This window comes from Tachyglossus aculeatus, unplaced genomic scaffold, assembly GCF_015852505.1.
Source record: "Tachyglossus aculeatus isolate mTacAcu1 unplaced genomic scaffold, mTacAcu1.pri scaffold_1_arrow_ctg1, whole genome shotgun sequence".
Classification (NCBI taxonomy): Eukaryota; Metazoa; Chordata; class Mammalia; order Monotremata; family Tachyglossidae; genus Tachyglossus; species Tachyglossus aculeatus.
This window is the reverse complement of record NW_024044915.1, coordinates 987,702-1,000,861: the sequence shown is the minus strand read 5'-3', so window position 1 is coordinate 1,000,861 and position 13,160 is coordinate 987,702. Positions and strand designations below refer to the sequence as shown.

Sequence of the window (13,160 nt, the reverse complement as noted above, 5' to 3'; positions counted from 1 at the left end):
CCCACTGAAGTTTCCTTTGTTTAGAAAAGGGCAGATTCCCCTTCCAGAGAGAAGAGGCAAGGTTCTGGATTAGAACTCTCCCTTTCATTCATTCCTTCCTTCATTCAATTAATGGTATTTATTGAGCGCTGACCATGTGCAGGGCGCTGTACTAAGCGCCTGGGAGAGGACGATATAAGACTAAACAGACACATCCCCTGGCCACGACGATCTTGCGGTCTAGCAGGGGACTTTATTGGTTTCATTTTGCTGTCCGTCTCCCCCTTCTAGCCTGTGAGCCCGTAGTTGGATAGGGACCGTCTCTATCTAGAGAAGCAGTGTGGCTCAGTGGAAAGAGCCCGGGCTTTGGAGTCAGAGGCCGTGGGTTCGAATTCCGGCTCCGCCAACTGTCAGCCGGGTGACTTTGGGCAAGTCACTTCACTTCTCTGGGCCTCAGTGACCTCATCTGGAAAATGGGGATTCAAACCGTGAGCCCCCCCGTGGGCCAACCTGATCACCTTGTAACCTCCCCAGCGCTTAGAACGGTGCTTTGCACATAGTAAGCGCTTAATAAATGCCGTCATTATTATTATTATTATTGTAACCTCCCCAGCGCTTAGAACGGTGCTTTGCCCATAGTAAGCGCTTAATAAATGCCATCATCATTATTATTATTATTGTAACCTCCCCAGCACTTAGAACAGTGCTTTGCACATAGTAAGCGCTTAATAAATGCCGTCATTATTATTATTATTATTGTAACCTCCCCAGCGCTTAGAACGGTGCTTTGCCCATAGTAAGCGCTTAATAAATGCCGTCATCATTATTATTATTATTGTAACCTCCCCAGCACTTAGAACAGTGCTTTGCACATAGTAAGCGCTTAATAAATGCCGTCATTATTATTATTATTATTGTAACCTCCCCAGCGCTTAGAACGGTGCTTTGCCCATAGTAAGCGCTTAATAAATGCCGTCATCATTATTATTATTATTGTAACCTCCCCAGCACTTAGAACAGTGCTTTGCACATAGTAAGCGCTTAATAAATGCCGTCATTATTATTATTATTATTGTAACCTCCCCAGCGCTTAGAACGGTGCTTTGCACATAGTAAGCGCTTAATAAATGCCGTCATTATTATTATTATTATTGTAACCTCCCCAGCGCTTAGAACGGTGCTTTGCCCATAGTAAGCGCTTAATAAATGCCGTCATCATCATTATTATTATTGTAACCTCCCCAGCACTTAGAACAGTGCTTTGCACATAGTAAGCGCTTAATAAATGCCGTCATTATTATTATTATTATTGTAACCTCCCCAGCACTTAGAACAGTGCTTTGCCCATAGTAAGCGCTTACTAAATGCCGTCATCATTATTATTATTATTGTAACCTCCCCAGCGCTTAGAACGGTGCTTTGCCCATAGTAAGCACTTAATAAATGCCGTCATCATTATTATTATTATTGTAACCTCCCCAGCACTTAGAACAGTGCTTTGCACATAGTAAGCGCTTAATAAATGCCGTCATTATTATTATTATTATTGTAACCTCCCCAGCGCTTAGAACGGTGCTTTGCCCATAGTAAGCACTTAATAAATGCCGTCATCATCATTATTATTATTGTAACCTCCCCAGCACTTAGAACAGTGCTTTGCACATAGTAAGCGCTTAATAAATGCCGTCATTATTATTATTATTATTGTAACCTCCCCAGCACTTAGAACAGTGCTTAACAAATACCATCGTTATTATTATTATCTGTTGCCGGTTTGTACTTCCCAAGCGCTTAGCCCAGTGCTCCGCGCACAGGAAGCGCTCACTAAATACGAATGACTGAATGCTGCGGGATTCTGGAATTCTCCACAGCTCCCAGAATGCCAAGGAAGACTCCCACCGGCCCAAGAAGGCGAGATGCTGGAGAGAGGTGGGGGAAAGGTTGGCGTTTCATGGGGGACGGGGCCTTTTCCCGGGCCACACATCGGCCGCGTGAAGCCACGCGGGCCGGCCCCGCCGGCTACCGGTGGTGCAATATTTGGTGCAATATTTGAACTTCGCGATAGAAAAGCGGAGACACTTCTGGCACATCCCGGCCCCTCATTGGCCCGGAGGCCGCTCAGCCCACGTCCCGGACCGTCTCACCCGACCGGAGGGTCTGGCCCTCGGCCCACCCGGGTCTCCCGAGCGGGGATGTGGACTCCGGGGGAAACATTAACCATCCGGGGCCCACCGCCGCCTGTCTCCCTTTGAGCTCCGAGAGGGGCCGAGTTCTGGGCCCGTTTCGGTTTCGGGTGAGGAAATCAATCAATCAATCAATCAATCAATCAATCGTATTTATTGAGCGCTTACTATGTGCAGAGCACTGTACTAAGCGCTTGGGAAGTACAAATTGGCATCACATAGAGACAGTCCCTGCCCAACAGTGGGCTCACAGTCTAAAAGGGGGAGAAATCGTCCCGGCGGCCTCAAGATTTCTGGGGGCCCTGGAGATAGTAATAATAATAATAATAATGGTGGCTCGCTCTCGCCTGTCCCGCCATCGACCCCCGGCCCACGTCATCCCCCGGGCCTGGAATGCCCTCCCTCTGCCCATCCGCCAAGCTAGCTCTCTTCCTCCCTTCAAGGCCCTGCTGAGAGCTCACCTCCTCCAGGAGGCCTTCCCAGACTGAGCCCCTTCCTTCCTCTCCCCCTCGTCCCCCCTCCATCCCCCCATCTTACCTCCTTCCCTTCCCCACAGCACCTGTATATATGTATATATGTTTGTACATATTTTTTACTCTATTTATTTATTTATTTTATTTGTACTTATCTATTCTATTTATTTTATTTTGTTAGTCTGTTTGGTTTTGTTCTCTGTCTCCCCCTTTTAGACTGTGAGCCCACTGTTGGGTAGGGACTGTCTCTATATGTTGCCAATTTGTACTTCCCAAGCGCTTAGTACAGTGCTCTGCACATAGTAAGCGCTCAATAAATACGATTGATGATGATGATGATGATGGCATTTATTAAGCGCTTACTGTGTGCAAGGCACCGTTCGAAGCGCCGGGGAGGTTACAGGGTGATCGGGTTGTCCCACGGGGGGCTCGCAGTCTTCATCCCCATTTTCCAGATGAGGTAACTGAGGCACAGAGAAGAGAAGTGACTCGCCCAAAGTGACACAGCTGACAGTCGGCGGAGCCGGGATTTGAACCCATGACCTCTGACTCCAAAGCCCGGGCTCTTTCCACTGAGCCACGACGGAGAGAGAGACGACTCTCCCCCCGTCCCTTCAAAGCCTCCCATCTCCTCCAAGAGGCCTTCCCGGACCGAGCCCCGCTTTTCCTCATCTCCCGCTCCTTTCTGCGTCGCTCCCTTTGCTCTTCCCCTCCCTCCCAGCCCCCCATCGCTTACGTCCAGATCTTCCATTTTATTTCTCCGGGTTGACGTCCGTCTCCCACCCCGCTAGACCGCGAGCCCGCCGTGGGCAGGGAATGTCACCGTTTATTCTCCCGTACAGCGGCCGGCACACGGGACGCGCTTAAGAAATTCGACGGAGTGAACGAACGATTGAGAGAGAGAGAATCAGAGGCCGCAGCCTCCCCGAGGAGAACACGCAGCCACAAGGCCGCCCGTCCCCCGGGCTCCGAAGCCGGAGCGGAAAAGTGGCACTTTCCCCCTGTGTTCTCTCGGAGAAACTCCCGCTGGGCAGCGCCAGTGTCCGTTGAGGAACCCCGGGAAGAGTATTCCCGAGGTTCTCCGCCTCCAGCCCGGGGAGCAGAAGGAAGGCGTCTCCTCGCGGCACCCCCGCCGATTTCAGAAACCCCGCTTCCGCAGCCGAGGCCGTCCTTTTGGTCCGAAGAATCCCGATAAAATTCCCCCTCCTCTCTCTTCCTCTCGCCCCTCCTACGCAGGAGAGACCCCTCCGCCTCAGACGATCAGCCGCGGTACCCGGGAACGGCGGCAGGACCCGGCCCGGTCCCCGTCGGCCTTCGCCATCGAAGCCACGAGGGTGGAGGTCCGGCCTAGGCCGGAGGCCCCAAGACCCCCGCCTCAGCCTCGTCCCAAAAAGGCCCAGAGCTCCCGGAGGATTCCCAGGATCCGTAACTACAACGTGAAAGACTGATCGGCCGGGGGGACGGGGGGACGGGGTCGCGGCAGATGGGATCGCCGGAAGGCGAGCGATCCGAGGCCGGGCGGCCATACCGGCGCTGCCCGTGGAGTTAATTACAGTTAACTAGCTTCCCGCCAGCTCCCGGCTATTTATCGGGTCCGGGGAGGAAACGGCAGGGTCCGAGCGGCGACCCGAACCCCAGAGGAAAAGTCCGCCGATCCCAACCGACTCCCCGGGACCAAATCCCGGCACGCTGAACCGGGAAACCGCGGCCTTCCACCCTCCGGCTCCCACTCCCGAAAACTCCACGTACCGTGGCCTGGCGGGAAGGGCCCTTCCCCTTTTAGACTGTGAGCCCACTGTTGGGTAGGGACTGTCTCTATATGTTGCCAATTTGTACTTCCCAAGCGCTTAGTACAGTGCGCTGCACATAGTAAGCGCTCAATAAATACGATTGATGGTGACGATGATGATGAAGGGCCCGGCCCTGGAGTCGATCGAACGATCGCTCTTTGGCGTTTATTATCCCTCGGTCGATCGTATGTTTTGGGCGCTTACTGTGCGCAGAGCGCTGTACTGAGCGTCTGGGAGAGGACGGTTCAGCGATAAGCACCGTACTGAGCGTTTAGGAGAGGACGACACATCAGGGGTGATAGAAATGTTGCCAGCCCACCAGGAGCTGACGGTCCCGGGGGTCCGGCCCCCACCTCCCTGCTGTGGGGCGAGTCACGTCACTTCGCCAGACCTCAGTTTCTTCATCTGTCACCTGGAGATTCGATCCCTGCTCTCCCTCCCGCTTAGACCGGGGGCCCCATGCGAGACGGGGACCGTGTCGGCCCCTTCAGTGGTATGTATTGAGCCCTTACTGTGTGCAGAGCGCTGTACTGAGCGTTTGGGAGAGGGCAACGTAACCGTCGACGGACACGTTCCCCGCCCACGACGAGCTTCCGGTCGGGAGTCGGAGGTCGTGGGTTCTAATCCCGGCTCTGCCGCGTGACTTTGGGCCAGTCACTTCGCTTCTCTGGGCCTCAGTTCCCTCATCTGGAAAAGGGGATGAAGACTGTGAGCCCCCCCGTGGGACAACCCGATCACCTTGTATCCCCCCGCAGCGCTTGGAACGGTGCTTGGCACATAGTAAGCGCTTCAAAACGCCGTCATCATCGTTATTATTGTTATTAGAGACCTGGTTAACTCGTATCAACCCCTGTGCTTAGTACAGCGCTCGGCACATAGTAAGCTCTTAGCGGGTTCCGTAAATGGGGCGACGGGGCGGGGGTAAGTAGGGCTTGGCGCCTTGAGTTTTGGGGGACCCAAAGACGCACCCAGGTAGTTTGGGGTGACCCCGGGACAAGAAAACCCCGGCAACCCGCAGCATCTCTGCCCTGATCCTAGGGATCAGAGAAGCAGCATGGCTCAGTGCAAAGCATGCAGGCTTGGGAGGCAGAGGTCATGGGTTCGAATCCCACCTCCCCACATGACTGCTGTGTGACCTTGGGCAAGTCGCTTCACTTCTCTGTGCCTCAGTTCCCTCATCTGTAAAATGGGGATTAAGACTGTGAGCCCCACATGGGACAACCTCATCTCCTTGTGTTCCCCCCAGCGCTTAGAACAGTGCTTTGCACATAGTAAGCGCTTAACAAATACCAACATTATTATTATTATTATTAGGGAGCCCATGGAACCGCCCTAAATCAATCAATCAGATTTATGGCACACTTACTCTGTGCAGAGCGCTGTGCTGAGCACCCCGGGGACGTCCCTGCCCCCAAGGTGAGGGGGAGGGAGGACTGAGATTTTTTAATTTGAGGGATTCTGGCTCGGCAGTCTAGTAATAATGGTATCTATTAAGTGCTCTCTCCGCGCCAAGCCCAGACGCGAGATGATCGGGTCGGACGCAGCCTCAGTTCCACACGGAGGCTCTCGGTCCAAAGGAGAGGGAGAACAGGGCCTCACTAACCAGGCCCTGGTGCTTCCCGGGAGGGTGGACTCTGTGCTGGATGCCCCCGCCCACTCCCCAGATCATAATAATAAGGCATTTGTTAAGCGCTCACTAAGTGCCAGGAGCTGTACTTGGCGCTGGGGTGACTACAAACAAATCAGGTCCCTGTCCCCCTTGGGGGTCACAGTCTCCATCCCTGTTTTCCAGAGAAGGTACTTCCCAAGCGCTTAGTACAGTGCTCTGCACACCGTAAGCGCTCAATAAATACGATCGAATGAATGAGGGAACTGAGGCCCGGAGAAGCGACTTTTACTTTTTTAATGGCATTTATTAAGCGTTTGCTATGTGCAAAGCACCGTCCTAAGCGCCGGGGAGGATACAAGGTGATCAGGTTGTCCCACGTGGGGCTCACAGTCTTAGTCCCCATTTTACAGATGAGGTCACTGAGGCACGGAGAAGTTAAGTGACTTGCCCAGGGCCACCCAGTAGACACGGGGCGGGGCCGGGATTAGAACCCACGACCTCCCGACTCCCGGGAACGTGCTGTCGCCGCTTCGCCATGCTGCTTCTCGGTGTGAACGGGGAGGGTGACTAACGCCAATAGCCACTCTACCAAGCGCTTAGTACAGCGCTCTGCACACAGTAAGCGCTCAATAAATACAATTGAATGGACGAATGAAGATGGGTTCGCGAGAGACCTGGAGATTAGGAGCAATTGGAGAACTGCAAGCCCCCTCTTGCCCTCTGACTTTAGTGAACCTGGGATTTTGGCTCCAGCGGGAGTCGACCAGGATGCAGGGGAGGGGAAGGATACTGGGATTTTCCAGTTGGAAAATCTGGCTCGAGGGTCTAATAAGAATAACAGTATCTGTCGAGCGCTGTCCTAAGCGCTTGGGAGAGGACGATGTAACGGCGGAGGAGAGTTGGGGTATCTACGAGGTAAGCAAGGCCTTTGTGGGACTGTGTCCACCCCAGTCTGCTTCTAACCCGCACTTATTACAGTGCCTGGCGCATAGTAAGTACGCAACAAATACCGTTATCATTATTATTATTATTAGGAAGCGCTTTCCTCCTCTTTCCCCTCCTCCCTTCCTCCCTTCTCCACGGAAGGAGTCTGGTGAAATGGGAAATGCGGACGCCATCGATTCTAGATCGGCGGATAAAAACCTGACAAGGTCTCACTGAACTTATCCGAGGGGTCACGTCGAGACAGCACCTGTTCCGTCTGTTTTTCTATTCTATCCTATTTATTTTATTTTATTTTGTATTATTTTATTTTGTTAGTATGTTTGGTTTTGTTCTCTGTCTCCCCCTTCTAGCCTGTGAGCCCACTGTTGGGTAGGGACTGTCTCTTTATGTTGCCTTAGTACAGTGCTCTGCACACAGTAAGCGCTCAATAAATACGACTGATTGATTGATTGATTTTTGTTTAATTGGCGAAACGTCAGTCGATTACGTCTCACCGTTCACACTGGCTCGGTTTGAAGGCAGGGCCCAACTCTTGATTCATTTCTCGGATCGCCCGGCCCGATCGGTCAATCGGCGGTATCTATCGAGTGCTTACCGCGGGCGTCTTTTGCAACGCGGCGTTGGAGACGGCTTTCGCGAGTACCACGGACTGCCCGAAAACCAAACAGATGGGTTTGGGAGCTAATTGAGCCGGCGGGGTCTTCGGAAGGCCGAATGACCCCACTTAGATTAGCGGGTTTGGGACACGTCAACAGGAGGACTGATTCCCTGGAGAAGATCCGCACGCTAGGAAAAGTCCGGGGAAAACGTGGAAGAGGCAGACCAGCAGCTAGAAGGATAGTTGAGACGTCTGTTAAGCGCTGTAAGAGATGCTTAAGAGAAGCAGCATCTCCTTCCTTCCTTTCTCTCCCCCTCGTCCCCCTCTCCATCCCCCCATCTTACCTCCTTCCCTTCCCCACAGCACCTGTATATATGTATATATGTTTGTACATATTTGTTACTCTATTTATTTATTTTACTTGTACATATCTATTCTATTTATTTTATTTTGTTGGTATGTTTGGTTTTGTTCTCTGTCTCCCCCTTTTAGACTGTGAGCCCGCTGTTGGGTAGGGACTGTCTCTAGATGTTGCCAACTTGGACTTCCCAAGCGCTTAGTACAGTGCTGTGCACACAGTAAGCGCTCAATAAATACGATTGATGATGATGATGATGATGATGAAGCAGCGTGGCTCAGTGGAAAGAGCCCGGGCTTTGGAGTCAGAGGCCGTGGGTTCAAATCCCGGCCCTGCCACTTGTCAGCCGTGTGACTCTGGGCAAGTCACTTCACTTCTCTGGGCCTCAGTTCCCTCATCTGGAAAGTGGGGATCAACCCGATCACCTTGTACTTGTCTTGTACTCGACTTGTACTTCCCAAGTGTAGTACAGTGCTCTGCACACAGTAAGCGCTCAATAAATACGACTGAATTGAATTGAATTGAATTGTAACCTCCCCAGCGCTTAGAACAGTGCTTTGCACATAGTAAGCGCTTAATATTTATTATTATTATTATTTACTATACAAGGTGATCAAATCGGACCCAGTCCCTGTCCCACGTCAGGCTCGCAACGCAAAGGGGAGGGAGGGCAGGTGTTGAATCCCCGTTTGACGGATGAGGAAACCGAGGCCCAGAGAAAAATCACTCGGTCACCGGTATTTATTGAACGCTTACCGTAACCGCTCGGGAGAGTACAACGGAGTTGGTCGGCCCTAAGTGACTAATAATTGTAGTATCTGTTAGGATTTTACTATGTGCAGATTACTATGTTGCCAACTTGTACTTCCCAAGTGCTTAGTACAGTGCTCTGCATGCAGTAAGCGCTCAATAAATACGATTGAATGAATGAATGTGTAATCAATCGGTCCATCGTGTTTGTTGAGCGCTTCCTGCGTGCCGAGCACTGTACTAAGCTCTTGGGAGAGCGCGCTAGAACAGAGTTCCCTACCCACAACGAGCTTACAGTCTAGAGGGTCTGACGTAGAATCCCCATTTATTTTGTTAATATGTTTTGTTTCGTTGTCTGTCTCCCCCTTCTAGACTGTGAGCCCACTGTTGGGTAGGGACCGTCTCTAGATGTTGCCAACTTGGACTTCCCAAGCGCTTAGTACAGTGCTCTGCACACAGTAAGCGCTCAATTCATTCATTCATTCAATTGTATTTATTGAGCGCTCAATTCGTTCATCCAATTGTATTTATTGAGCGCTTACTGTGTGCAGAGCACTGGACTAAGCGCTTGGGAAGTACAAGTTGGCAACATATAGTGACGGTCCCTACCCTACAACGGGCTCACAGTCTAGAAGGGGGAGACAGGCGACAAAACACGTGGACAGGTGTCGTCAGAATAAATACTACGATTGATTGATTGAACAGCTGAGGAAAATGTGAAATGAAGTGACTCGCCCAAGGTCACCCAGAGCCAGGATTAGAACCCAGGTCTCCGCCTTTCCACCAGGCCACTCCGTCTACCTTCTCAGACCGGAATCAGCCCAGGTTGGAAGGCCGCGATCCCAGAGGCTCTGTCCACTAGACCACCCTGCCTCCGCGTTGTGAGCCTTCCCACGGGAAGGTCTTAAGCGCTTAGTCCAGTGCTCGGCACACAGTAAGCGCTCAATAAATACAATTGATTGATTGATTGAAGGTCTCCTCACGGGCCTGTTCCCTGCTTTCCCCCCTCTCTCTCTCTTTCCTCCCCTCTCTCCCCGTACCTGGCCATCCGGCCTGAGAGCAGGCGACGGAGGTCTTGAAGTTCAGCTCTTCCACCTCTCTGATCTGAAACCTGATCACCTTGTATCCCCCCCAGCGCTTAGAACAGTGCTTCGCACATAGTAAGCGCTTAACAAATACCATTATTATTATTATTATTACCCCAGCACTTCGAACAGTGCTTCACACATAGTCAGCACTCTCCGAAGCCCCTCTCCTTTCCCCAGTTCATCATCATCATCAATCGTATTTATTGAGCGCTTACTATGTGCAGAGCACTGTACTAAGTGCTTGGGAATCAATCAATCAATCAATCATATTTATTGAGCGCTTACTATGTGCAGAGCACTGTACTAAGCGCTTGGGAAGTACAAATTGGCAACATCTAGAGACAGTCCCTACCCACCAGTGGGCTCACAGTCTAAAAGGGGAAGACAGAGAACAAAACCAAACATACTAACAAACTAAAATAAATAGAATAGATATGTACAAGTAAAATAAATAAATAAATAGAGTAATAAATATGTACAAACATATATACATATATACAGAAGTTCACTTCTCTGGGCCTCAGTCCCCTCATCTGTAAAAGGGGATGAAGTCTGCGAATCCCGCGTGAGACACCCTGATTACCTTTTATTCATGGGTTTGAATAATAATAATGTTGGTATTTGTTAAGCGCTTACTATGTGCCAAGCGCTGGGGAGGACACAAAGTCATCAGGTTGTCCGGGGAGGTGGGGAGGGGGGGCTCACAGTCTTCATCCCCATTTTCCAGATATAATAATAATAATAATGGTATTTGTTGAGCGCTTATTAGGTGCCAAGCACTGTTCTAAGTGCTGGGGGAGATACAAGCTAATCAGGTTGTCCCCTGTAGGGCTCCCAGTCTTCATCCCCATTTTCCAGATATAATAATAATAATGGTATTTGTTGAGCGTTTAATATGTGCCAAGCACTGTTCTAAGCGCTGGGGGAGATACAAGCTAATCAGGTTGTCCCCTGTAGGGCTCCCAGTCTTCATCCCCATTTTCCAGATATAATAATAATAATGGTATTTGTTGAGCGTTTAATATGTGCCAAGCACTGTTCTAAGCGCTGGGGGAGATACAAGCTAATCAAGTTGTCCCCCATGGGCTCACAGTCTTCATCCCCATTTTCCAGATAGAATAGTAATAATGGTGTTTGTTGAGCACTTACTATGTGCCAAGCACTGTTCTAAGCGCTGGGGGAGATACAAGCTAATCAGGTTGTCCCCTGTGGGCTCACAGTCTTCATCCCCATTTTCCAGATAGAATAATAATAATGGTATTTGTTGAGCGCTTACTAGGTGCCAAGCACTGTTCTAAGCACTGGGAGAGATACAAGCTAATCAGGTTGTCCCCCGTGGGGCTCACAGTCTTCATCCCCATTTTCCAGATATAATAATAATGATGATGGTATTTGTTGAGCGCTTAATATGTGCCAAGCACTGTTCTAAGCTAATCAGGTTGTCCCCCCATGGGCTTCCAGTCTTCACCCCCATTTTCCAGGTGAGGTCACTGAGGCCCAGAGAAGTGAAGCGGCTTGCCCCAAGTCACCCAGCTGGCAAGGATCTTGCACCTTACTGTGCGAGCTGAATTAAGCATCTGGGAGAGAGGATGAGCGTTGGAAGACAACAATCCCAGCCCTCGAATAATAATGATAATAATTGTGGTTAATTTGTTAAGCGCTCACTATGGGCCAGGCACCGTACTAAGCGCTGGGGTGGACACAAGCAAATCGAATTGGACACGGTCCCTGTCCCCCACGGGCTCGCGGTCTTCACCCCCATTTTACAGATGAGGGAACTGAGGCCCAGAGAAATGGAGCGGCCTGCCCCAAGTCCCAAGGCAGACAAGCCTCCCCTTTTCCCCTGCTCCTCCTCCCCATCACCCCCACTCCTTCCCCACAGCCCTTGTGTCTATTTGTACATTTTAATCACTCTATTTATTTTATTAATGCTGTGCATAATAATAATAATAATAATGGTATTTGTTAAACGCCTACTATGTGCCAAGCACTGTTCTAAGTGCTGATCTAACTGTATTTCTCTTTCTCTATTCTGATGGTCTGGACACTCGTCTATTTGTTTTGTTCTGTTGTCTGCCTCCCCCTCCTAATAATAATAATTAATGGCATTTATTAAGCGCTTACTATGTGCAAAGCACTGTCCTAAGCGCTAATCTAACTGTATTTCTCTTTCTCTATTCTGATGGTCTGGACACCCGTCTATTTGTTTTGTTCTGTCGTCTGCCTCCCACTCCTAATAATAATAATAATGGCATTTATTAAGCACTTACTATGTGCAAAGCACTGTTCTAAGCACTGATCTAACTGTATTTCTCCTTCTCTATTCTGATGGTCCGGACACCCATCTATTTGTTTTGTTGTCGTCTGCCTCCCCCTCCTAATAATAATAATAATGGCATTTATTAAGTGCTTACTATGTGCAAAGCACTGTTCTAAGCGCTGATCTAACTGTATTTCTCTTTCTCTATTCTGATGGTCTGGACACCCGTCTATTTGTATTGTTCTGTCGTCTGCCTCCCCCTCCTAATAATAATAATTAATGGCATTTATTAAGCGCTTACTATGTGCAAAGCACTGTCCTAAGCGCTGATCTAACTGTATTTCTCTTTCTCTATTCTGATGGTCTGGACACCCGTCTATTTGTTTGGTTCTGTCGTCTGCCTCCCACTCCTAATAATAATAATAATGGCATTTATTAAGCACTTACTATGTGCAAAGCACTGTTCTAAGCGCTGATCTAACTGTATTTCTCCTTCTCTATTCTGATGGTCCGGACACCCATCTATTTGTTTTGTTGTCGTCTGCCTCCCCCTCCTAATAATAATAATAATGGCATTTATTAAGTGCTTACTATGTGCAAAGCACTGTTCTAAGCGCTGATCTAACTGTATTTCTCTTTCTCTATTCTGATGGTCTGGACACCCGTCTATTTGTTTTGTTCTGTCGTCTGCCTCCCCCTCCTAATAATAATAATTAATGGCATTTATTAAGCGCTTACTATGTGCAAAGCACTGTCCTAAGCGCTGATCTAACTGTATTTCTCTTTCTCTATTCTGATGGTCTGGACACCCGTCTATTTGTTTTGTTCTGTCGTCTGCCTCCCACTCCTAATAATAATAATAATGGCATTTATTAAGCACTTACTATGTGCAAAGCACTGTTCTAAGCGCTGATCTAACTGTATTTCTCCTTCTCTATTCTGATGGTCCGGACACCCATCTATTTGTTTTGTTGTCGTCTGCCTCCCCCTCCTAATAATAATAATAATGGCATTTATTAAGTGCTTACTATGTGCAAAGCACTGTTCTAAGCGCTGATCTAACTGTATTTCTCTTTCTCTATTCTGATGGTCTGGACACCCGTCTATTTGTTTTGTTCTGTCGTCTG

The 13,160-nt window shown here is 49.5% G+C and overlaps 1 protein-coding gene across 1 annotated transcript in view; it reads left to right on the top strand.

The window, feature by feature from the left end:
* Positions 1-4,398, top strand: part of CCDC57 (coiled-coil domain containing 57) — a 92,263-nt gene extending 87,865 nt beyond the window's left edge. Inside the window, exon 14 of the mRNA XM_038742904.1 lies at positions 3,872-4,398. Within this exon, the coding sequence (XP_038598832.1) occupies positions 3,872-4,083 (212 nt within the window). The 3' untranslated portion in view covers positions 4,084-4,398. The remainder of the gene's footprint in view (positions 1-3,871) is intronic.
* Positions 4,399-13,160: the final 8,762 nt, after the last annotated feature.